The sequence below is a fragment of the Lissotriton helveticus genome, chromosome 11 (assembly GCF_964261635.1).
Source record: "Lissotriton helveticus chromosome 11, aLisHel1.1, whole genome shotgun sequence".
NCBI lineage: Eukaryota > Metazoa > Chordata > Amphibia > Caudata > Salamandridae > Lissotriton > Lissotriton helveticus.
Window position 1 is genome coordinate 976,228,174 of NC_136072.1, and position 27,129 is coordinate 976,255,302.

Sequence of the window (27,129 nt, forward strand, 5' to 3'; positions counted from 1 at the left end):
CATGATGCACTGGGCCAGGGACAGACTAATTTGCATATAGCCAGGTTCTGAACTGGGATGGTGCAGTGAGCTAAAAAATGGTGATGGATCAAGCCCTGATCTGTTGACTGGGTAGGAGTGTTCTGATTAACTCAGATACTCTGTCCATCACCACCCCCTTTTTGTAATTATTTTGGCCACCATGAGTGTGGAAGGGTATGCTCAGACATGAGTCCCTTGCTCATTGCACCATCAGGATTCAAGCAAGCCGGGCCGAAGGCGGCTGTAATGCCAGCAACCGGTCCCCGGAAGCTTGTTTCCTTTCCAGTGAAGAATTGGCTTGGTAGTTTGGTCTGCCCTGTTCCCATGATGCACTGGGCCAGGGACAGACTAATTTGCATATAGCCAGGTTCTTAACTGGGATGGTGCAGTGAGCTAAAAAACGGTGATGGATCAAGCCCTGATCTGTTGACTGGGTAGGAGTGTTCTGATTAACTCAGATACTCTGTCCATCACCACCCCCTTTTTGTAATTATTTTGGCAACCATGAGTGTGGAAAGGTATGCTAAGACATGAGTCCCTTGCTCATTGCACCATCAGGATTCAAGCAAGCCGGGCCGAAGACGGCTGTAATGCCAGAAACCGGTCCCCGGAAGCTTGTTTCCTTTCCAGTGAAGAATTGGCTTGGTAGTTTGGTCTGCCCTGTTCCCATGATGCACTGGGTCAGGGACAGACTAATTTGCATATAGCCAGGTTCTGAACTGGGATGGTGCAGTGAGCTAAAAAACGGTGATGGATCAAGCCCTGATCTGTTGACTGGGTAGGAGTGTTCTGATTAACTCAGATACTCTGTCCATCACTACTCCCTTTTTGTAATTATTTTGGCCACCATGAGTGTGGAAGGGTATGCTCAGACATGAGTACCTTGCTCATTGCACCATCAGGATTCAAGCAAGCCGGCCCGAAGACGGCTGTAATGCCAGAAACCGGTCCCCGGAAGCTTGTTTCCTTTCCAGTGAAGAATTGGCTTGGTAGTTTGGTCTGCCCTGTTCCCATGATGCACTGGGCCAGGGACAGACTAATTTGCATATAGCCAGGTTCTGAACTGGGATGGTGCAGTGAGCTAAAAAACGGTGATGGATCAAGCCCTGATCTGTTGACTGGGTAGGAGTGTTCTGATTAACTCAGGTACTCTGTCCATCACCACCCCCTTTTTGTAATTATTTTGGCCACCATGAGTGTGGAAGGGTATGCTCAGACATGAGTCCCTTGCTCATTGCACCATCAGGATTCAAGCAAGCCGGGCCGAAGACGGCTGTAATGCCAGAAACCGGTCCCCGGAAGCTTGTTTCCTTTCCAGTGAAGAATTGGCTTGGTATTTTGGTCTGCCCTGTTCCCATGATGCACTGGGCCAGGGACAGACTAATTTGCATATAGCCAGGTTCTGAACTGGGATGGTGCAGTGAGCTAAAAAACGGTGATGGATCAAGCCCTGATCTGTTGACTGGGTAGGAGTGTTCTGATTAACTCAGATACTCTGTCCATCACCACCCCCTTTTTGTAATTATTTTGGCCACCATGAGTGTGGAAGGGTATGCTCAGACATGAGTCCCTTGCTCATTGCACCATCAGGATTCAAGCAAGCCGGGCCGAAGACGGCTGTAATGCCAGAAACCGGTCCCCGGAAGCTTGTTTCCTTTCCAGTGAAGAATTGGCTTGGTAGTTTGGTCTGCCCTGTTCCCATGATGCACTGGGCCAGGGACAGACTAATTTGCATATAGCCAGGTTCTGAACTGGGATGGTGCAGTGAGCTAAAAAACGGTGATGGATCAAGCCCTGATCTGTTGACCGGGTAGGAGTGTTCTGATTAACTCAGATACTCTGTCCATCACCACCCCCTTTTTGTAATTATTTTGGCCACCATGAGTGTGGAAGGGTATGCTCAGACATGAGTCCCTTGCTCATTGCACCATCAGGATTCAAGAAAGCCGGGCCGAAGACGGCTGTAATGACAGAAACCGGTCCCCGGAAGCTTGTTTCCTTTCCAGTGAAGAATTGGCTTGGTAGTTTGGTCTGCCCTGTTCCCATGATGCACTGGGCCAGGGACAGACTAATTTGCATACAGCCAGGTTCTGAACTGGGATGGTGCAGTGAGCTGAAAAACTGTGATGGATCAAGCCCTGATCTGTTGACTGGGTAGGAGTGTTCTGATTAACTCAGATACTCTGTCCATCACCACCCCCTTTTTGTAATTATTTTGGCCACCATGAGTGTGGAAGGGTATGCTCAGACATGAGTCCCTTGCTCATTGCACCATCAGGATTCAAGCAAGCCGGGCCGAAGACGGCTGTAATGCCAGAAACCGGTCCCCGGAAGCTTGTTTCCTTTCCAGTGAAGAATTGGCTTGGTAGTTTGGTCTGCCCTGTTCCCATGATGCACTGGGCCAAGGACAGACTAATTTGCATATAGCCAGGTTCTGAACTGGGATGGTGCAGTGAGCTGAAAAAACGGTGATGGATCAAGCCCTGATCTGTTGACTGGGTAGGAGTGTTCTGATTAACTCAGATACTCTGTCCATCACCACCTCCTTTTTGTAATTATTTTGGCCACCATGAGTGTGGAAAGGTATGCTCAGACATGAGTCCCTTGCTCATTGCACCATCAGGATTCAAGCAAGCCGGGCCGAAGACGGCTGTAATGCCAGAAACCGGTCCCTGGAAGCTTGTTTCCTTTCCAGTGAAGAATTGGCTTGGTAGTTTGGTCTGCCCTGTTCCCATGATGCACTGGGCCAGGGACAGACTAATTTGCATATAGCCAGGTTCTGAACTGGGATGGTGCAGTGAGCTAAAAAACGGTGATGGATCAAGCCCTGATCTGTTGACTGGGTAGGAGTGTTCTGATTAACTCAGATACTCTGTCCATCACCACCCCCTTTTTGTAATTATTTTGGCCACCATGAGTGTGGAAGGGTATGCTCAGACATGAGTCCCTTGCTCATTGCACCATCAGGATTGAAGCAAGCCGGGCCGAAGACGGCTGTAATGCCAGAAACCGGTCCCCGGAAGCTTGTTTCCTTTCCAGTGAAGAATTGGCTTGGTATTTTGGTCTGCCCTGTTCCCATGATGCACTGGGCCAGGGACAGACTAATTTGCATATAGCCAGGTTCTGAACTGGGATGGTGCAGTGAGCTAAAAAACGGTGATGGATCAAGCCCTGATCTGTTGACTGGGTAGGAGTGTTCTGATTAACTCAGATACTCTGTCCATCACCACCCCCTTTTTGTAATTATTTTGGCCACCATGAGTGTGGAAGGGTATGCTCAGACATGAGTCCCTTGCTCATTGCACCATCAGGATTCAAGCAAGCCGGGCCGAAGACGGCTGTAATGCCAGAAACCGGTCCCCGGAAGCTTGTTTCCTTTCCAGTGAAGAATTGGCTTGGTAGTTTGGTCTGCCCTGTTCCCATGATGCACTGGGCCAGGGATAGACTAATTTGCATATAGCCAGGTTCTGAACTGGGATGGTGCAGTGAGCTGAAGAACGGTGATGGATCAAGCCCTGATCTGTTGACTGGGTAGGAGTGTTCTGATTAACTCAGATACTCTGTCCATCACCACCCCCTTTTTGTAATTATTTTGGCCACCATGAGTGTGGAAGGGTATGCTCAGACATGAGTCCCTTGCTCATTGCACCATCAGGATTCAAGCAAGCCGGGCCGAAGACGGCTGTAATGCCAGAAACCGGTCCCCGGAAGCTTGTTTCCTTTCCAGTGAAGAATTGGCTTGGTAGTTTGGTCTGCCCTGTTCCCATGATGCACTGGGCCAGGGACAGACTGATTTGCATATAGCCAGGTTCTGAACTGGGATGGTGCAGTGAGCTAAAAAACGGTGATGGATCAAGCCCTGATCTGTTGACTGGGTAGGAGTGTTCTGATTAACTCAGATACTCTGTCCATCACCACCCCCTTTTTGTAATTATTTTGGCCACCATGATTTTGGCCACTCAGACATGAGTCCCTTGCTCATTGCACCATCAGGATTCAAGCAAGCCGGGCCGAAGACGGCTGTAATGCCAGAAACCGGTCCCCGGAAGCTTGTTTCCTTTCCAGTGAAGAATTGGCTTGGTAGTTTGGTCTGCCCTGTTCCCATGATGCACTGGGCCAGGGACAGACTAATTTGCATATAGCCAGGTTCTGAACTGGGATGGTGCAGTGAGCTAAAAAACGGTGATGGATCAAGCCCTGATCTGTTGACTGGGTAGGAGTGTTCTGATTAACTCAGATACTGTGTCCATCACCACCCCCTTTTTGTAATTATTTTGGCCACCATGAGTGTGGAAGGGTATGCTCAGACATGAGTCCCTTGCTCATTGCACCATCAGGATTCAAACAAGCCGGGCCGAAGACGGCTGTAATGCCAGAAACCGGTCCCCGGAAGCTTGTTTCCTTTCCAGTGAAGAATTGGCTTGGTAGTTTGGTCTGCCCTGTTCCCATGATGCACTGGGCCAGGGACAGACTAATTTGCATATAGCCAGGTTCTGAACTGGGATGGTGCAGTGAGCTAAAAAACGGTGATGGATCAAGCCCTGATCTGTTGACTGGGTAGGAGTGTTCTGATTATCTCAGATACTCTGTCCATCACCACCCCCTGTTTGTAATTATTTTGGCCGCCATGAGTGTGGAAGGGTATGCTCAGACATGAGTCCCTTGCTCATTGCACCATCAGGATTCAAGCAAGCAGGGCTGAAGACGGCTGTAATGCCAGAAACCGGTCCCCGGAAGCTTGTTTCCTTTCCAGTGAAGAATTGGCTTGGTCGTTTGGTCTGCCCTGTTCCCATGATGCACTGGGCCAGGGACAGACTAATTTGCATATAGCCAGGTTCTGAACTGGGATGGTGCAGTGAGCTAAAAAAAACTGTGATGGATCAAGCCCTGATCTGTTGACTGGGTAGGAGTGTTCTGATTAACTCAGATACTCTGTCCATCACCACCCCCTTTTTGTAATTATTTTGGCCACCATGAGTGTGGAAGGGTATGCTCAGACATGAGTCCCTTGCTCATTGCACCATCAGGATTCAAGCAAGCCGGGCCGAAGACGGCTGTAATGCCAGAAACCGGTCCCCGGAAGCTTGTTTCCTTTCCAGTGAAGAATTGGCTTGGTAGTTTGGTCTGCCCTGTTCCCATGATGCACTGGGCCAGGGACAGACTAATTTGCATATAGCCAGGTTCTGAACTGGGATGGTGCAGTGAGATAAAAAACGGTGATGGATCAAGCCCTGATCTGTTGACTGGGTAGGAGTGTTCTGATTAACTCAGATACTCTGTCCAGCACCACCCCCTTTTTGTAATTATTTTTGCCACCATGAGTGTGGAAGGGTATGCTCAGACATGAGTCCCTTGCTCTTTGCACCATCAGGATTCAAGCAAGCCGGGCCGAAGACGGCTGTAATGCCAGAAACAGGTCCCCGGAAGCTTGTTTCCTTTCCAGTGAAGAATTGGCTTGGAAGTTTGGTCTGCCCTATTCCCATGATGCACTGGGCCAGGGACAGACTAATTTGCATATAGCCAGGTTCTGAACTGGGATGGTGCAGTGAGCTAAAAAATGGTGATGGATCAAGCCCTGATCTGTTGACTGGGTAGGAGTGTTCTGATTAACTCAGATACTCTGTCCATCACCACCCCCTTTTTGTAAATATTTTGGCCACCATGAGTGTGGAAGGGTATGCTCAGACATGAGTCCCTTGCTCATTGCACCATCAGGATTCAAGCAAGCCGGGCCGAAGACGGCTGTAATGCCAGAAACCGGTCCCCGGAAGCTTGTTTCCTGTCCAGTGAAGAATTGGCTTGGTAGTTTGGTCTGCCCTGTTCCCATGATGCACTGGGCCAGGGACAGACTAATTTGCATATAGCCAGGTTCTGAACTGGGATGGTGCAGTGAGCTAAAAAATGGTGATGGATCAAGCCCTGACCTGTTGACTGGGTAGGAGTGTTCTGATTAACTCAGATACTCTGTCCATCACCACCCCCTTTTTGTAATTATTTTGGCCACCATGAGTGTGGAAGGGTATGCTCAGACATGAGTCCCTTGCTCATTGCACCATCAGGATTCAAGCAAGCCGGGCCGAAGACGGCTGTAATGCCAGCAACCGGTCCCCGGAAGCTTGTTTCCTTTCCAGTGAAGAATTGGCTTGGTAGTTTGGTCTGCCCTGTTCCCATGATGCACTGGGCCAGGGACAGAATAATTTGCATATAGCCAGGTTCTTAACTGGGATGGTGCAGTGAGCTAAAAAACGGTGATGGATCAAGCCCTGATCTGTTGACTGGGTAGGAGTGTTCTGATTAATTTAGATACTCTGTCCATCACCACCCCCTTTTTGTAATTATTTTGGCCACCATGAGTGTGGAAGGGTATGCTCAGACATGAGTCCCTTGCTCATTGCACCATCAGGATTCAAGCAAGCCGGGCCGAAGACGGCTGTAATGCCAGAAACCGGTCCCCGGAAGCTTGTTTCCTTTCCAGTGAAGAATTGGCTTGGTAGTTTGGTCTGCCCTGTTCCCATGATGCACTGGGCCAGGGACAGACTAATTTGCATATAGCCAGGTTCTGAACTGGGATGGATCAAGCCCTGATCTGTTGACTGGGTAGGAGTGTTCTGCTTAACTCAGATACTCTGTCCATCACCACCCCCTTTTTGTAATTATTTTGGCCACCATGAGTGTGGAAGGGTATGCTCAGACATGAGTCCCTTGCTCATTGCACCATCAGGATTCAAGCAAGCCGGGCCGAAGACGGCTGTAATGCCAGAAACCGGTCCCCGGAAGCTTGTTTCCTTTCCAGTGAAGAATTGGCTTGGTATTTTGGTCTGCCCTGTTCCCATGATGCACTGGGCCAGGGACAGACTAATTTGCATATAGCCAGGTTCTGAACTGGGATGGTGCAGTGAGCTAAAAAACGGTGATGGATCAAGCCCTGATCTGTTGACTGGGTAGGAGTGTTCTGATTAACTCAGATACTCTGTCCATCACCACCCCCTTTTTGTAATTATTTTGGCCACCATGAGTGTGGAAGGGTATGCTCAGACATGAGTCCCTTGCTCATTGCACCATCAGGATTCAAGCAAGCCGGGCCGAAGACGGCTGTAATGCCAGAAACCGGTCCCCGGAAGCTTGTTTCCTTTCCAGTGAAGAATTGGCTTGGTAGTTTGGTCTGCCCTGTTCCCATGATGCACTGGGCCAGGGATAGACTAATTTGCATATAGCCAGGTTCTGAACTGGGATGGTGCAGTGAGCTGAAGAACGGTGATGGATCAAGCCCTGATCTGTTGACTGGGTAGGAGTGTTCTGATTAACTCAGATACTCTGTCCATCACCACCCCCTTTTGTAATTATTTTGGCCACCATGATTTTGGCCACTCAGACATGAGTCCCTTGCTCATTGCACCATCAGGATTCAAGCAAGCCGGGCCGAAGACGGCTGTAATGCCAGAAACCGGTCCCCGGAAGCTTGTTTCCTTTCCAGTGAAGAATTGGCTTGGTAGTTTGGTCTGCCCTGTTCCCATGATGCACTGGGCCAGGGACAGACTAATTTGCATATAGCCAGGTTCTGAACAGGGATGGTGCAGTGAGCTAAAAAACGGTGATGGATCAAGCCCTGATCTGTTGACTGGGTAGGAGTGTTCTGATTAACTCAGATACTCTGTCCATCACCACCCCCTTTTTGTAATTATTTTGGCCACCATGAGTGTGGAAGGGTATGCTCAGACATGAGTCCCTTGCTCATTGCACCATCAGGATTCAAACAAGCCGGGCCGAAGACGGCTGTAATGCCAGAAACCGGTCCCCGGAAGCTTGTTTCCTTTCCAGTGAAGAATTGGCTTGGTAGTTTGGTCTGCCCTGTTCCCATGATGCACTGGGCCAGGGACAGACTAATTTGCATATAGCCAGGTTCTGAACTGGGATGGTGCAGTGAGCTAAAAAACGGTGATGGATCAAGCCCTGATCTGTTGACTGGGTAGGAGTGTTCTGATTAACTCAGATACTCTGTCCATCACCACCCCCTGTTTGTAATTATTTTGGCCGCCATGAGTGTGGAAGGGTATGCTCAGACATGAGTCCCTTGCTCATTGCACCATCAGGATTCAAGCAAGCAGGGCTGAAGACGGCTGTAATGCCAGAAACCGGTCCCCGGAAGCTTGTTTCCTTTCCAGTGAAGAATTGGCTTGGTCGTTTGGTCTGCCCTGTTCCCATGATGCACTGGGCCAGGGACAGACTAATTTGCATATAGCCAGGTTCTGAACTGGGATGGTGCAGTGAGCTAAAAAAACTGTGATGGATCAAGCCCTGATCTGTTGACTGGGTAGGAGTGTTCTGATTAACTCAGATACTCTGTCCATCACCACCCCCTTTTTGTAATTATTTTGGCCACCATGAGTGTGGAAGGGTATGCTCAGACATGAGTCCCTTGCTCATTGCACCATCAGGATTCAAGCAAGCCGGGCCGAAGATGGCTGTAATGCCAGAAACCGGTCCCCGGAAGCTTGTTTCCTTTCCAGTGAAGAATTGGCTTCGTAGTTTGGTCTGCCCTGTTCCCATGATGCACTGGGCCAGGGACAGACTAATTTGCATATAGCCAGGTTCTGAACTGGGATGGTGCAGTGAGCTGAAAAAACGGTGATGGATCAAGCCCTGATCTGTTGACTGGGTAGGAGTGTTCTGATTAACTCAGATACTCTGTCCATCACCACCCCCTTTTTGTAATTATTTTGGCCACCATGAGTGTGGAAAGGTATGCTAAGACATGAGTCCCTTGCTCATTGCACCATCAGGATTCAAGCAAGCCGGGCCGAAGACGGCTGTAATGCCAGAAACCGGTCCCCGGAAGCTTGTTTCCTTTCCAGTGAAGAATTGGCTTGGTAGTTTGGTCTGCCCTGTTCCCATGATGCACTGGGCCAGGGACAGACTAATTTGCATATAGCCAGGTTCTGAACTGGGATGGTGCAGTGAGCTAAAAAACGGTGATGGATCAAGCCCTGATCTGTTGACTGGGTAGGAGTGTTCTGATTAACTCAGATACTCTGTCCATCACTACTCCCTTTTTGTAATTATTTTGGCCACCATGAGTGTGGAAGGGTATGCTCAGACATGAGTACCTTGCTCATTGCACCATCAGGATTCAAGCAAGCCGGCCCGAAGACGGCTGTAATGCCAGAAACCGGTCCCCGGAAGCTTGTTTCCTTTCCAGTGAAGAATTGGCTTGGTAGTTTGGTCTGCCCTGTTCCCATGATGCACTGGGCCAGGGACAGACTAATTTGCATATAGCCAGGTTCTGAACTGGGATGGTGCAGTGAGCTAAAAAACGGTGATGGATCAAGCCCTGATCTGTTGACTGGGTAGGAGTGTTCTGATTAACTCAGGTACTCTGTCCATCACCACCCCCTTTTTGTAATTATTTTGGCCACCATGAGTGTGGAAGGGTATGCTCAGACATGAGTCCCTTGCTCATTGCACCATCAGGATTCAAGCAAGCCGGGCCGAAGACGGCTGTAATGCCAGAAACCGGTCCCCGGAAGCTTGTTTCCTTTCCAGTGAAGAATTGGCTTGGTAGTTTGGTATGCCCTGTTCCCATGATGCACTGGGCCAGGGACAGACTAATTTGCATATAGCCAGGTTCTGAACTGGGATGGTGCAGTGAGCTAAAAAACGGTGATGGATCAAGCCCTGATCTGTTGACTGGGTAGGAGTGTTCTGATTAACTCAGATACTCTGTCCATCACCACCCCCTTTTTGTAATTATTTTGGCCACCATGAGTGTGGAAGGGTATGCTCAGACATGAGTCCCTTGCTCATTGCACCATCAGGATTCAAGCAAGCCGGGCCGAAGACGGCTGTAATGCCAGAAACCGGTCCCCGGAAGCTTGTTTCCTTTCCAGTGAAGAATTGGCTTGGTAGTTTGGTCTGCCCTGTTCCCATGATGCACTGGGCCAGGGACAGACTAATTTGCATATAGCCAGGTTCTGAACTGGGATGGTGCAGTGAGCTAAAAAACGGTGATGGATCAAGCCCTGATCTGTTGACCGGGTAGGAGTGTTCTGATTAACTCAGATACTCTGTCCATCACCACCCCCTTTTTGTAATTATTTTGGCCACCATGAGTGTGGAAGGGTATGCTCAGACATGAGTCCCTTGCTCATTGCACCATCAGGATTCAAGCAAGCCGGGCCGAAGACGGCTGTAATGACAGAAACCGGTCCCCGGAAGCTTGTTTCCTTTCCAGTGAAGAATTGGCTTGGTAGTTTGGTCTGCCCTGTTCCCATGATGCACTGGGCCAGGGACAGACTAATTTGCATACAGCCAGGTTCTGAACTGGGATGGTGCAGTGAGCTGAAAAACTGTGATGGATCAAGCCCTGATCTGTTGACTGGGTAGGAGTGTTCTGATTAACTCAGATACTCTGTCCATCACCACCCCCTTTTTGTAATTATTTTGGCCACCATGAGTGTGGAAGGGTATGCTCAGACATGAGTCCCTTGCTCATTGCACCATCAGGATTCAAGCAAGCCGGGCCGAAGACGGCTGTAATGCCAGAAACCGGTCCCCGGAAGCTTGTTTCCTTTCCAGTGAAGAATTGGCTTGGTAGTTTGGTCTGTCCTGTTCCCATGATGCACTGGGCCAGGGACAGACTAATTTGCATATAGCCAGGTTCTGAACTGGGATGGTGCAGTGAGCTGAAAAAACGGTGATGGATCAAGCCCTGATCTGTTGACTGGGTAGGAGTGTTCTGATTAACTCAGATACTCTGTCCATCACCACCCCCTTTTTGTAATTATTTTGGCCACCATGAGTGTGGAAAGGTATGCTCAGACATGAGTCCCTTGCTCATTGCACCATCAGGATTCAAGCAAGCCGGGCCGAAGACAGCTGTAATGCCAGAAACCGGTCCCCGGAAGCTTGTTTCCTTTCCAGTGAAGAATTGGCTTGGTAGTTTGGTCTGCCCTGTTCCCATGATGCACTGGGCCAGGGACAGACTAATTTGCATATAGCCAGGTTCTGAACTGGGATGGTGCAGTGAGCTAAAAAACGGTGATGGATCAAGCCCTGATCTGTTGACTGGGTAGGAGTGTTCTGATTAACTCAGATACTCTGTCCATCACTACCCCCTTTTTGTAATTATTTTGGCCACCATGAGTGTGGAAGGGTATGCTCAGACATGAGTCCCTTGCTCATTGCACCATCAGGATTCAAGCAAGCCGGGCCGAAGACGGCTGTAATGCCAGAAACCGGTCCCCGGAAGCTTGTTTCCTTTCCAGTGAAGAATTGGCTTGGTAGTTTGGTCTGCCCTGTTCCCATGATGCACTGGGCCAGGGACAGACTAATTTGCATATAGCCAGGTTCTGAACTGGGATGGTGCAGTGAGCTAAAAAACGGTGATGGATCAAGCCCCGATATGTTGACTGGGTAGGAGTGTTCTGATTAACTCAGGTACTCTGTCCATCACCACCCCCTTTTTAGGTCGAGCGTAGCGATGGACCTTTTGTTGGCGTGTTAGGGGGAATGTGAGACCGTGTACAGGCACGATCGTCTCCGATTTTCCATCGAGGGCGCGCACGGCGCCGTGCAGATGCCATGCCTTATATTCACAGCCTCACTCACGCATGCGCACACAGACACACACTGCATATATACACACACACACACGCGTGCGCGCGCACACACACAAATGCACGCAGCCACCCCCCACTCACCTGGCTCTTTGGTCGTGACTCCCCGTATCTCCGCCGCATCGCCTGGCCAGCATAATTGAAACGGCACCCAACAGCCATGCGCCGAAACCGAGTGGAAGCGGACGCCGCGTCCCCAGCGCACCCCTTGCCTGTAGCAGCCGCCTCTGCTGACCCGGAAACGCTCCAGCCGCCTCCCCGCCTCCGGTACCCGGATGTATTATATTCTGCTCCTTGTTACTTTTTTCTTCATGTGCGCGGGCCGCGAAACAAGGGCTCCTGATGCGAGGCTGCGCCATAAATTACGGAGAGCCAGGCCGTAAAATCAGCGGGACCTCTGGTGTTTATTTTGTGGTATAAACCGACCCCTTCTTTATAGACAATAAACCATTTCAGGCATGCCCCCTTTGAAACGCTGAGCCGCGGCCAAAAAAATATATTTATGGCAAGGCAGCTGAGCACTTAAAGAGGCAGTGTGCGCATATATGACCTCCGCGTGCAAACACTGTTCAGATTACGAGCTCTCCTTCTGCCCCCTTCCAGCTTCACAGACAGACCCGAGTGAATAATTGGCCGAGGTGACGAACTGGGCCTGCTGTGCCTTTAAACAGTCACGGTATGCGCGAATAATGCAATCGCAGGCGAATTCACTAGGGTTCCATGATTTTGTAAGTCGAAACTGAAGTATTTAAGTGCCTTATGCCGTCAGTTTGGTGAGTCAAATACCAGGTTTTTTTTTGTTTCTTGGCCATGACCGGAGAAAATTCCAGTCGATCCCCGCTCCCTCTTGGAAATTATGTCTAATGCCTTTAATTGTGTGTGTCTTTTTTTTTAATTGGTGTTTATTAGTTTGTGTTGTTACTATTTAGCGAGTAGAAATCCCCTTTTTCCACTGGTCATATGTACTAAACGTTCCAAAATCCAGATGCTGCAAATGGACTAAATTGAAATCACCTGTGTCTGCAATCTCCACCAGGGACCTGGTGACCTTATTGGACAATCTATGCTGACGTGTTGTTTCGTTGGGGCTTGTGTTTAAATAAACAAAGAACTAATAACACATGTGAAAAGAGGACTGAAATCAAAGGGAGAGAAAACGAGTCTGAAAAGCTAATGTCACAGTATAGGAAAGGACAATCATTTTACAGAGCAGGTCTGTGCAGAATTAAACTCCTCCCTGTAGAGTTGTACAATGTTCATCACTTAGTTTGGGGACTTGTATCAACTTTAAATGAGGGCAAGCTTTCAACAATCAGCTAAAGATGGATTTTGCTCGCTGTTTCTCCACAAACACGTGTTTTGGGATTTTCCGTGTTAATTCATTCTTTTTGATGGTCATGAATTTGCCATATGTTTATGTAGGACAATTACAGATTATGAATACTATGCAAGCATTTTATTGTATTGCTGTGTTATCTCGCCACGTTATTTTTTTATTTATTATTGTGCCGCCTAACTTGCTATCGGCTTTTGTTATCTTCATAAACACGCTCACTTTCTCTTACTGCTGGTAAGACGTGCTTTGGTGCCTTCTTTAACCCCCCTCCCTCCCTTGGTTATGCCTTCTCCTCCCCTTACCCCCGTTCCCGCAGCCCGCCCGCTGTGTGTGCCTCCTTCCTCCATGTCGATACTTGAATAGATCATGCCTTTACAGGTCTGTTTCGCCTGCATGGGCTTTATGCTTCCTTTAAGGCGAAAGTGTGCCATGTGTTTGTTACGTCGTATGGTTTGGAGGGTTGCAGTCATCAGGAAACGTTTTGCCTGATTTTAAGATGGCACCTTGAGAAGCAACGTACGCACGTGCAGCTGTGTGTAAATCATAGACACAAGCATTTGGAATGCAATAGGTCCTGCATTTATGCAAGTTTAAGCTATTGGCATTGTAAGGATAATGTGTTTTATTTATGTTTTAAAAAACAAAAACATAAATAGGAGGCATTGTCAGTTACAATGCCAATAGCTCAAACTTGCGTAAATGCGAGACCTATTGCATTGCAAATGCTTGTTGTAATTATTTTGGCCACCATGAGTGTGGAAGGGTATGCTCAGACATGAGTCCCTTGCTCATTGCACCTTCAGGATTCAAGCAAGCCGGGCCGAAGACGGCTGTAATGCCAGAAACCGGTCCCCGGAAGCTTGTTTCCTTTCCAGTGAAGAATTGGCTTGGTAGTTTGGTCTGCCCTGTTCCCATGATGCACTGGGCCAGGGACAGACTAATTTGCATATAGCCAGGTTCTGAACTGGGATGGTGCAGTGAGCTAAAAAACGGTGATGGATCAAGCCCTGATCTGTTGACTGGGTAGGAGTGTTCTGATTAACTCAGGTACTCTGTCCATCACCACCCCCTTTTTGTAATTATTTTGGCCACCATGAGTGTGGAAGGGTATGCTCAGACATGAGTCCCTTGCTCATTGCACCATCAGGATTCAAGCAAGCCGGGCCGAAGACGACTGTAATGCCAGAAACCGGTCCCCGGAAGCTTGTTTCCTTTCCAGTGAAGAATTGGCTTGGTAGTTTGGTCTGCCCTGTTCCCATGATGCACTGGGCCAGGGACAGACTAATTTGCATATAGCCAGGTTCTGAACTGGGATGGTGCAGTGAGCTAAAAAACGGTGATGGATCAAGCCCTGATCTGTTGACTGGGTAGGAGTGTTCTGATTAACTCAGATACTCTGTCCATCACCACCCCCTTTTTGTAATTATTTTGGCCACCATGAATGTGGAAGGGTATGCTCAGACATGAGTCCCTTGCTCATTGCACCATCAGGATTCAAGCAAGCCGGGCCGAAGATGGCTGTAATGCCAGAAACCGGTCCCCGGAAGCTTGTTTCCTTTCCAGTGAAGAATTGGCTTGGTAGTTTGGTCTGCCCTGTTCCCATGATGCACTGGGCCAGGGACAGACTAATTTGCATATAGCCAGGTTCTGAACTGGGATGGTGCAGTGAGCTAAAAAACGGTGATGGATCAAGCCCTGATCTGTTGACTGGGTAGGAGTGTTCTTATTAACTCAGATACTCTGTCCATCACCACCCCCTTTTTGTAATTATTTTGGCCACCATGAGTGTGGAAGGGTATGCTCAGACATGAGTCCCTTGCTCATTGCACCATCAGGATTCAAGCAAGCCGGGCCGAAGACGGCTGTAATGCCAGAAACTGGTCCCCGGAAGCTTGTTTCCTTTCCAGTGAAGAATTGGCTTGGTAGTTTGGTCTGCCCTGTTCCCATGATGCACTGGGCCAGGGACAGACTAATTTGCATACAGCCAGGTTCTGAACTGGGATGGTGCAGTGAGCTAAAAAACGGTGATGGATCAAGCTCTGATCTGTTGACTGGGTAGGAGTGTTTTGATTAACTCAGATACTCTGTCCATCACCACCCCCTTTTTGTAATTATGATTTATAATGCAGCAAACACCACAATGTTTAGAGTATTCTCATTGTTAGTTTACAGTGCTAAAGTGTTAGAGCAGGGTGCTAATAACAATTATGTTACATGTCAATCTTCATACAAAATATTCAGCTTACTACCTAGCAATGCTAAGTCACTTTTTATTATGTTCTTTAAAGTCAAACACCATAATCTTCAAGGCACCAATATGAAAAGTACATGTCCAGCATTGACTATATATAATGCCTGATAAGACATGACTGGCCGGAAGAGACGGGACTGAAAGAAATGTATCAGAAGCATTGTACTATGTGTTGGATGAAACAGAAGAAAATGCTGATGCTTGAATCCTTTGGCAAGGAAGGATGTTACATTGTCCTGTTCATGGAAGTTCCTGAGTAACCCTTCAGTTACTGTGCACTACATGTTGACCTCTTATAAAAGAAATACAAAGAAACAAATTCAGAAGACTGAGAATAAGCTTTCCCAATGTGTGCAGAGAAGCAGACGTTGGGGAAACCAGAGAAAGACATGAAGCAAGAAACCTAATTAGCCCAATGCTACCTTTTAGTTTTGTTAAGAAACTGCCCCTTTTCTCCTAATGGCATTATTTTATCCACAATAAAAGTGAAACTAAACAAACAACCTAGCAGGATCATCTCCGCCTTTAGTTTGTATTGTCTCAGCTGTGCCCAGTCCACACCAGTACCGCTAGAGATGTGTTCAGGAATGTTAGCCCAGGCCATGATGTGGGACAATAAAAATGGGTGTATCTACAAATAAATGTTATCTATCCATCAAAGTATTCAGTTTTGCTCATAATGCCCTAATAATTTGCCCTGCCGACTGCTGTTTTCCAGAATTACCTTTTATTTGTCCAGATTATTCCCAGTACCCTCCAACCGCTCCACATTTATCACTGATTTGATGCAGAGACATTTATCTAGTCAACCTCCTATAATTTCTATTTTCAATTGTGTTTCTAACCCATCCAAACACAACAATAGGCCTAGAGTTGAACTCTGGCAAAACTGCAAACGTTTTTGGAGCTGATGTCACCAGCACTGAAAAGGTAGCTTCCTTCCAGTGCTCCTTAGTCTTGAACATAACTGTGTTGAGTTTAGAAGAGCAGTAAAATCTTGGCTATACCACTCTGTATATGGGTTCTAGTCTACACAATGCTTGACACAGGTGAACATGCCTCTCTCCAATTTCCACATTTTACTTTCTGTGGCATGCTTGTTTGGAAAGGTCCTTCTGGCAGCATAATTGCTATTTATAAGAACAAAAATGAAGTAAACATAAATATGCTCTGCAATTTACAGCTGGGTCATGATATTAAGAAAAGTATTTTACTTACCATATTTTTATTTCGGCATATGTTCTCCAGCTCTACATGAAGATTTTCCAAATCCATACTTAGGATCTTCTGGGATTTCAGAGATTCTGCATATCTGGCTTCGGACTCCTCCAACTATAAAACAATAACATCATTGGGAGTGGTCATTTACCTTCACAAGTGTAAAATGCCTAAGTAAATTATCAAATCCAAACCTTTCTTTATTCATGATTACAAGGTGTCTGACCGGTAGTCTTATTTGTATTCCTTTATTGTAGTCTACCAAGAGAGGAGTAACTAAGCACTTCTCTTTTATTTAACGGCACCGAGACGCTCCCTGCACATACTTTTGGAATGCTTGGACACATTCGGGGAAATCTCTGGCCTATGGATTAACTACAAGAAATCTTTGATCTTCCCTCTGGGGTTCTTCGCTATCTCTAAAATGGTATTGTATGAAGCCTTGTCGGCCGGGTGCATTCGTCTCACCCCGTCAGAGCGGTGATAAATACTGATGACAAATAGTGAGCTAGAATATGTAGATTGGTGAAATTAGTTTCAAGCAATGCCAGATTCAGACTTATCTATTTTGATTTTATGCATCGCACTTACATAACTCCACTGACTCTGCATACAATGGATTTATTCAAACCAGCGCAGTGCCCACGCTGCCAACAAACACCCTGTAGCTTTTTTGTACATTTGGCATAAAATTGCCCGCCAATTCATGCATATTGGATGAGTGTGCTTGCTCGGGTAATGGCAGTCATGGCAGTCCCATTTCCAGCAGACCCCACTACTTGTCCTTTGGGTGACATCCCCATACAAAAAGGCCGGAAAATCACAATTAAATTCTTACATTGGCTTCTACTGCTGTCTAACCACTGAGTAGCAATCGCATGGATGGGAACTGTGGGTCCTATTCTGAAACTTTGGGATGGGGATGTGGCTGAATGGGTAGAGGTAGAGGAGTTTCAGCTGAAAATGTGAAGACATGATGACAAACTGAGAGATCACTTTGAGACCTAGGGTGAGTTGCATGCCTATTTCTTAGACCCCTCCGGCTCCCAGCAGGCCTCAGCAGCTAAGAACGATGACTCTTCTGACCCGAACAATGCTTAAAGTTCTATATGATACAACCCTTTCGTGTTTGTGCCCATTATGCCAAGGCGGGGCATCACTTTATGTAAATCACTCCTCCACAGACATGTATGTGTAATTCTTTTCTCTGTGACGTTGTTGTTGATGGCACTTGTTGCTCTTTACTTGCTTTGGTAAAAACAAAATGTTAACACCCAATAAAGGATGTTTTATGAAAACAAATGTTGGTTCTATGCTCCCAATATCAGTCTAGTTTGCAAGCTGCTTTTCCTGTCTGCTATTAATTTTGATTGAGGACAGTAATTTGAATAAGCTATGCTGGTGCTACCCAGAGACAACTCAACACAAAAACACCATGAGAAGAGGAATTTATGTTGGCAATTAAACATTTCCTCTATCTTTCTTTTAGAAGAGAAGTCTGGACCTCTGCTGTAATCACAATTTTCCTATTATTGCACCCTCTCAATATGTAGCAAAACTAAGGGAGGGTAGGAGAAAATACAACAGACCAAGTGCATCTTGGTTCCATTAAGGAAGCCCCAAGGTCTGCTCACCTGGAAATATTCAGATACCCTTGTATTCTCTCTTTATCTAAAATTGAAAGTCAGCTATCTGATCAAATACCCGAAAGCAGTTAGTACTTAACCAACCAGCAGGGGTTAATTAATAACGAGCTGCATGGACACATAAGAATGGAACTCATCTTAGTTTCAAAATATTTGATCAATGTGATCAGCTGCACCAGCCAAGTCATAAACTAAGTCTATCATTCATACCTTTCACATGTAGTGTGCTAGCCAAGTGGGCACATGTTTCACCTCACCTTTGCAAGCACTGGCGCCACCTGATCCTTAGCTTCTCCAGCATAAATAGCAGACTTCACTTTAACACACATTTTCTACTCTTGGAATGTGATGGACTATCTCAAAGATAAGAACTGCTCTGAGTTGGTTCTTCTTTCAAGTCAATCATCACACTATTTAGAAAAGAGTTGGGCCATGTTGCCTTACATCTGCTTATTGGATTTTTGTCATTTTGGTATAATCTTGTTCATGAAATTATTCTCTACTTTTATATCTTGAGGTAGGATTTTATTTTGTTGTATTTTTGACTTTTTAACTGTTTTGGTACTCCTCAATGGTTTCACACACTTTCTTAAATTAAGGCTGTCTGTTGTGTGCCATAGCAACCAGGAGTGAGCTCAGGTTTAAATTACTGAAATCTTGACTGGACCTAACAAGAATAGTTCCATTATTATTGCTTGTGGGTAACTACGATTCACCCAACTAGTTTTCCACTTTCTCATGCTAAGGAGTCTCGAAGCACACTACACTGTCGCTGCTGCTTTATGTGCTTTACTTAAGAGGGTGAGTAGTCCACCATCTTTCATGATGACATGCTTGGTATACTCTTCCAGGTCACAGGATAGGTCCTGGACCTCATTACCAGAGACAATGACAATGCACATATGATAGACAAGCAGAACACTGGGCCAGAATAGTCATGATACCAGAGTCACACACAGTTGGGGAACATGCCTGTGTACCATTGATACAGCCTTAGTATGCCATGTGAAGAGCCTATCGTGTAAAGTTCTTGGTTAATTTGGGAAGGTTTTAGCACTGTAAATGCACATCATGCACTTCAACTTCAAGACATCTCTTATCAACACTGCTGATCACCTCCTGTCTTTATTTTACCTCGTCACATTTCAGCGTATTCTATGGCTGCTTTGATTTACTCTCCGGGTGTCTTTACTGCTGTACACCTATCTTCTTATCAGCAGGATGGTGCCACCCAAAGTCCTACAACACAGCTAGCCAGCACTGAATGTGTTAACTGTAAAATAACGTGAATCAAAATACACCAACGAAAAAACATTTCAGGGCTTCAAGTTTTTCATTTTAATGCTTGAACCTCCGGGCCACACTGGCAGCTTTCCATTTTACCTATGATGGAGTTTCAGACTAGAAACTTGATGAATTTTGAAGCCCCTGGTATTAATTTAAGATAACTAAGCACACTGAACAGGCATTTCGCTGCTTCAGCAAAGCCAAATGCTTTTACATTGTTTTGGAAATGAATTTCTGTACTTTCCTGATTGGTAAGGTGGAATTCACTACTTTGTTACATTCAATGAGCCAGGTAATTCACAGTAGATGCGATTCAATCTCCATCTGCCACATTTGTGTTAGTCTGTAGTTGCTTTGTCTGGAGTCATTACAGTACTTAGGGTGATAAATTGAGACATCTGTAATCTTCTAAGATTTCAGTATCTTCAATTTCCAATATGTGGCAAACAACTATCTTCCAAATAAAAAACAATTTGTGTACAGTGAAAATAATCCTCCAAACAAAGTAACTTGTAAATCAAAAAGCAATACAGATTAAATGAAAGCTCAGATAATATGTATTCTGCTACAGTTCGAAGGTAATTTACTACTTGTCTGCTGAGTCGTCTGCGCTGAGAGATTTACAGGTCCAGGGGATTAATGAAGATGACTTCAATATCTTCAGAAAACAATAACTAGATACCAACTTCACAGAGGAATAAATTGAATGGTGCAACGTCTACTGAAAATGTATTCTTGTGGTTTGGGAAAAATAAACTTCCGTCTTCTGTATCGTCCAATGTGAAGTTACAGCAACTTTCCTTTTAGATTCAATTTGCTGTGTGAAAATTCCAGTGCCCCCACCATGGGGGACTAATTCATAAACCTCAGAAAAGGTAGTAATTTACTCAAGCTAACATATAAATGAAGTTAAGTAATATGTGTGGAAACTCCCAAACAAGTGCATAATTGCATAAAAAATGAGCAGTTATGCTTCAGGCATATGTAAGTTTAAATGTTAGAGTTTGGAAATATTAAACACATTTTCAGGGCAGGGGTATCGAGATGGAAAGCTTGTTTAGCCGAAGCCCACAAAAAACGACATGTATGAGATTGCAAATGTAACTACAAATGCTGCTGCTGGCGATTCACTGGACTAATGCATACACTGTAGGGTCTGTGTTTGACCTCAAGGTCGCAGGTTGAAGTCCTGTCAGGTCTCTCTAACCTTCATCCTTTCGAGGTAGATACTTAGATAGCTGAGCACTATTGACTTCAATAGCGATAAACATCTTTTATTCACCACCAAGATTCTAATGGGTGAACATGTGCTGAACAAATATACATGTTATGTTTTGTTATGTTAAATAAACTGAAAAACACTTGCAACAGTTTAAAAAAGCCTTGTCAAGGAATCAGGAAACAATTGTGTGAAAGGTGGGCTGTACTGTACCTAGCTCTCCAAAAGTGTACAAGATGTTTGTACGTAAGGTAACTGTATTGTGTTGTAATGTAATTGCATTTATACAGCATGTACTGCTATTATTGAGGTTCTGAAGTGCTTTACGCTGGGCACCACACTTCTACGGGAACCCAAGTTTAGTAATTAGTTCAGTGGCTGGAGCTCTCAAGGAAACTGTTCCATACATTCACTACAGTTTCATAGTGGCAGATTACATTAAAAGGAGTTAGGTGTGATCATTAGTAGGGAGTATGTACGTTCATGGAGATAGTTGTTGGGATTAATAGATGAGCTAGAGGGGATTCATGGATTTTACAAACAGCTTGTCATTGTTGAAATGATGTTTAGGCATTTGCAGAAATGCAATAATAGAGATTAAGGCAAACACAAATGGCAAAAAAGACAGTGTTCAGAGAAAGAAGGCATGCAGGAAAGGGAAGTAGGAGAGTGCCATTTGAAAGGAAAAAAGGAGAGACAACAATAAGACTGGTTAAGAAAAGATCCGTTTTTAGTGGAGGGCTTTAGGAACATTGAGTATGCATTTTGAGATAGCACGTCATCTGAGAATTCAACACTGTAGAAAGAAACAACAATATTTGTCTGCGATATAGTGCTCTACTAGGTACTTTTGATACGTACTAGACTCAGAAGAACAGTCTGTCCACTACTCGGCGACCACTTCACCACCGCTTCAACAAGGGCAGTTGATTGGCTCAGGGATTGGAAGTGTAAAGTGACAGCTGGATGCATATATTAGGAAACATCTTGAGATCTTAGTAATGTGAGTAAGTATATGGGACAAATAATGTAGAAATTGAAAAGAGGATTCCGTAAATGTTGAATGAGATGTCTTCTGCTGGTTACCCTTAAATTTTGTCTCATCATATTAATTCCAAAAGCATTTGCGTAAACCTGGTTTAACACACACAATGTGGGGATAAACAGCTTCCGCAGACAGTGGAAATGTACAGCCGCGGCCCGTGGAGGGAGTTCGTGTGGCAGGGAGGCGGTGCGGGGGAAGGGCAGGGTGGAGGGTGGTAAACAACGGAATATGGATAATTGGAGGTAAGTAAACAATTTAATTAATAAAACTAATTTCGTAGCGCACCCTACATCGCAAAATGCGATGCAGCGCGCGCTACGAAATTCGTTTTATTTATTAAATTGTTTACTTACCTCCAATTATCCATATTCCGTTGTTTACCACCCCCATGGGATCAATCATGGCAGTAATTCTGGGCAGAGCAAGCACAGCTGAGCTGCCAACTTTGGAGGGGGTGTTGTGTGTGCGACGTGTGCACGGTAGTAATGGCGACGTTAGGTGCAGAGCAGGGCTGAAGAATTTGGAAGCACCAAAGTCGGCAGCTCTGCTCTTGCCAGGATATACACACACAAAAACATAAGACATACTCACTCAGAGTAAGTAGGCAGGTCGAACATCCATCCGACATTCACATTGCAGTCTGCCAATAAAGTAGTAGCGACGCACTTACAGTTGTGTGCGCAAGGCATCAAATTTAAGCCTGCCAGGGCAAAAAGGTCAGGCAAAGCTCTTCTGAGGGGCCGACTCTCTCTCTACTCCCTTCCTTGTGTGCAATAAGCAATTGTGTACATGCACGAAGAGGGGAGCGGGAGAGAGAGGCTGGGCTCAGGCAGCAAATAACCAATCACTGCACAGCTTTACAAAAAAGTCCTGCAGTGATTGGTGAATATGCTCCCCATGCTCATAGCCAATGTTATGTTATGTTATGTTAGCATATATTTATAAAGCGCACTGCTACTCCCTGGAGTGTCCCGGCGCTAAAACATCAGTACATCACATAACATAGAGCAAAACCAAACCACTGCCAAACGACTCACAACTGGAAGATCCACGTTTTAAGACTTTTCCTGAAGGTAAGTAGATCAGGACTCTGTCTGATAGAAAAAAGAAGGCTGTTCCACAGCCGTGAGGCAACTGCATGAAAAGATCTACCCCCCATCCAGGACAGTAGCACCCTGGGAGTGATGATTAAATGCTGGGATGAAGATATCAGGGTGCGCTGAGGAAGATAAGGCTGGAATCTGTCCCTAAGATAAGGGGCTCCAATCTTATGAAAGGCTTTAAAAACCAGAACCAGGGCTTTAAACTGAATTCTTTTCTGTACCGGAAGCCAATGAAGTGAAGACAGGAGCTGGGTGGTATGGGTTCTAGATCCTGTCAAAAAAATGGCTCTGGTCGCTGCATTCTGGATCACTTGTAGTCGGCTCAGAAGATATTCAGGAAGGCCGAGATACAAGGAATTAACATAGTTCAGTCTCGACATTATCAAAGCCTGAACCACTATCTTCCTGTAGGGGATAGAGGGCAATGGGAGGAAATTTTGCAACATTCTCAACAACGCAAAGCAAACCCCAGCTACCGAGTGTACTTGGGCCTTCAAAGAAAGAGTTGAATCCAGCTTGATTCCCAGATTTTTCATTGTGGAAACATCCGACACAGGGGGAGACCTATCCTGGGGCCACCATTCATGCCAGATATCAGGAGGCTGAGGCCCAAAGAAGATAATCTCAGACTTCTCGGAGTTACATTTTAGATGGTAATAACTTAACCAGGAGAAGACTTTAGAAAGACAGGTGTTGATTACGTTGCCCTCAAACTCCGTTCCTTTCTCGCAGGTGAACAGCAGCTTTTTTGGCACCAAATTTCTCAGCGAGGGAAGCCAGAGGGGCCATGTTAAAATTAAATAGTGTAGGGCTCAAAATAGAGCCCTGGGGCACCCCTACATTCAATACCTAGTCACAGGCTCCCACCCAGAGACGCTGAAGCAGCCAACCCTGGCGCTGCTAAAGGAGCCTGGGCAGGAAAACTAGCCGCTCCATAGGAGACCGGGGCTGCGGGTTCGATCACCCCCGGCTCCTTCATTTTACAGATAGAGACTTCTGAAATTGGGCATGTCAGGCTGGCCACGGAGAGGCACCCGGCCAACCCAACATGCGCATTGCTGCATCTGCCTGCTCTGAGCCTCTGTCTTAGTCTGATTCCGGCTAACCCCACCCCTAAGCCTGCCACAGACAGGCAGGCAGACTAAGTGACGTGACGTAATGCCCGCGGCTGGGACAGCTGACTGCCGCGGGCTGATTTTTTTTTTTAAAGTAAGTTGCTCTAATTCATATTTTTGTTCCCTCACAAATGCATGGGCTCTGGGGCATAGAAATAAGTGGGGTGACGCCCAAACGCCCCTATGAAGGAACCGCGCCTGTGCTGCAGCATCAGTATGGATGGCCACGCCCCTCCCTCAGCTCACAGCGTGCATGACTAAAAAACTGATAATAAAAATATTTTATCATTTTATTTTTGTCCTTTGCCTCTGCTGTCTTTCAGCGTTGGGTGATTGTCCTCCGCCATAACGGAGGAGCCGCCCCTGTATAAATGCAATTTTAACCTGTAGCATATTGTCGGTGCTCCTTCTCCCCCAAAAACCAGGGCTGCTCTCCAGCTCTGAAGCATTTCAAAGATTTTATATGTAAAATGAAAAACAAGGTGCAACAGCTTGATCTTGGCTGCTATGGCTTTAAAAAGACGTTGGCAGCTTTATAAAGCTGTTGAAATTGGAAGCTAACTGACCCAGGAGCACAATGTTCTGAAATGCATGACTTTGGATTTAGAGATTTTTTTATTTTATTTAGCCCCTTGACAGTGCATGCATTTGAAAGAAACGTCGCATCGAAATGTTTTACACGGGTTCCAAAAACGTGCATTAATTTTAGCAACATGATATTTAATTGTTGAATTGATACATTAGGTAAATGTTGATCTAGGCCTCCAGCTCGCCCTAAACACAATGTACACAATTTTCCAACTCTGGCTGCTCATAAGCAATTGATACAGGCTATGAAGACCAACACATGCAGTTTTGGAGCCATTCGCTCTTCTCTGACAGGTGAGGGAGGAGGAGAGGAAGGAAGAGAGAGAGAGGGGACGAGAGAGACTTAGAGGGAGGAAGGGATGGGAAGAGAGAGAGAGAGGGAGAGAGACGGACTTCAATCACACACTGTCTGCTCCAGCCCACACGAAATGTTCAGTGAGAAACAGCGGCAAACACACAGTAAAGACAAGCGGGAAACATCCAGGGGCTTGTGCGGAGTCCAAGACCAACCAACCCCCCAGAATGCCTGCAGCACCCTGCGTGCTCACCGCAACCAAATCCTGTAGCCTGACACAGGCATAAAAAGAACACATACACACATATCCAAACAAATTAGATAAAAAGAATGCAAATTCACTCCCATGCACCGCTGGAGGTAACCTGCTTTGAAGTGCAATTGCAGTGAAAAAAGAAACATTTTCAGAAATCTGACAGGTATAACTACTATGCTCGGTTAATGGAGCTAGCTGTTAGCGGGATGCCAAAACATACATACATAACAGCAGAGAAGAAGAATGAAACACCAGCTCTAGATACAAACATTTTTTTAGTTTTTTTTTGTTTACTTTGCAGATGTCAGACTCAGGTGGAGCTTGTCTGTCGGTCAGCTCGTTCCGCTGGAACGAGTCAAATTTATGCCAGGTCATGGGGCCTACCCCAGGTGCGCAGTACCATTTTCTCACCCGAAATCGAAGTGCCAGCCTCTGTCCTGAAAACCTTCCTACAGAACCCTTCTCATGTGCACCTGTGCAGATCATAGGAGTGTGGGCTTCCACTCAGTGATGAGAGTGCAGATGCTGCCGAAAGCGAGCCAATCTGTGAGTTTAGAAACAGGGTCACTGATGGTGGAGACACCCCCACAATGGTTGGATCATCAGAGGTTCTAGGCAGGGATAAACTAGAGACGCCCCCTGCTGGTGAAATATTATAATCTGCGGAAGGCAAAATGGCTACACAGGTTCTTGCACAGGGACTGCTTTCCAATAACAAGCATTGAAAATGCAATAGGTCTCGCAGCATTAGAGTTAGTGCTTTTAGAATTGTTTATGGGTTTTTTTTGTAAATCTTTAGCATTTTTGTTTCCTGTAGCCAATGCTAAAGAATTTCAAAAAAAAAAAGCCATAAACATTTCTAAAAGCTCTGAAATGCAGCTCTTGAAATACGATTAGAACCCAAAAGTGCAAGAGTGCACAGCTATCTAAATAGAAAGTCTTGATCTGCTGGTGTACTGTGTTTGACACTGACCTGGTAACATTACATTCCCAGTCTGAGGGTTCACTGAAGGAAGGATGGACTAGCAAACACAGCCATAAAACATCGACTCCTGGCTCATTTATGGGAAAAAGCAACTTAGCAAAGACGCACAGCTCGGCAGGCGCTCATGTGAGAAAATAGCCGTTGCGTGTGAAAAGTGTGGCAAAGCAGAAAGAATACATAGCAGCGGGACAGCATGCCAGGTCCGTCATTAGGGGGACGTACACAGAGCAGAGAGGCACACAGGTGAGCGGGCCATAAAAACACAGTTGTGGGGGAAAGAGCCAACAGGAGGAAGACGGCTGAAACAGCCCTGCCAATGCACCTTGGGGTTAAACTAACGGCAATTAAGTCATTTCCGCCGCATTCCAACAAAAAACAAGACCAAGTGAAGCATGTGAAATGTAAGCAGAAACTGCAAGCTCTTTACAGGGAACCAATTTAGCTCCTTGGATAGTTTCAGAGCATAAAACAATTCACGATTAAAGCGATCAAGCTACTGTTTGTTCACCGCTAAGAAGATGGTTGCAACACTGGAGTAGATTTAAAGGAAATTAAACGTTTTCCAAACAGTCCAGTAACTCTGAAAGGGTTAAGAACATAAGGAAGAGTCAGTGAAAAGAAGATTCAAGAATGCAGGGGTGGAAGACTGAATACCTAGGTAGGCAATTGGTTTGCCCCTTAATTCCAGTGTTGTATTTACCTCATGTCCAGCTACCGTCCTCTTGGTTAACATCGCCTCCTTAAGAAGGACAGCTTTGCTCAAGTCTCTTGTTGCCTATTCACCATATCACGAGGCCGACACTGAGTGCCAATTCTGGTGACACCTACAAGTTGATTCAGGAAGAATGTGAAAGCATTTCTTTGCGGCTCTGGCAGTTCACATACTAAAGTCCACGCACTTCAATATTTATTTACCTGTAGTGACCGAGCATTTACAAACTGCAAATGCGTACACACGCTACTCTTTTGAAAATACAAATGCTACAGCTGCGAAGCCCGAATGGAAATGCTTTTACACAAGCTGCTGCTTTTTAAAAATACAAATGCCGCTGTGGAGCTCCTACTTTGTAGGCGCCCGCTGGACCTGTGCAGGAGGGGTGTAGGGAGTGAGGGAGGGGTCGGGCAGACATGGGAATGGCTGCGGGAGGAGGA

The 27,129-nt window shown here is 46.0% G+C and overlaps 1 protein-coding gene across 1 annotated transcript in view; it reads right to left on the reverse strand.

The window, feature by feature from the left end:
- The window catches only part of MYO18B (myosin XVIIIB), a 1,710,199-nt gene that overhangs the window by 428,422 nt on the left and 1,254,648 nt on the right, over positions 1-27,129 (reverse strand). The window contains exon 36 of the mRNA XM_078665559.1: positions 16,439-16,552. Coding sequence (XP_078521685.1) covers positions 16,439-16,552 — 114 coding nt within the window. The remainder of the gene's footprint in view (positions 1-16,438; positions 16,553-27,129) is intronic.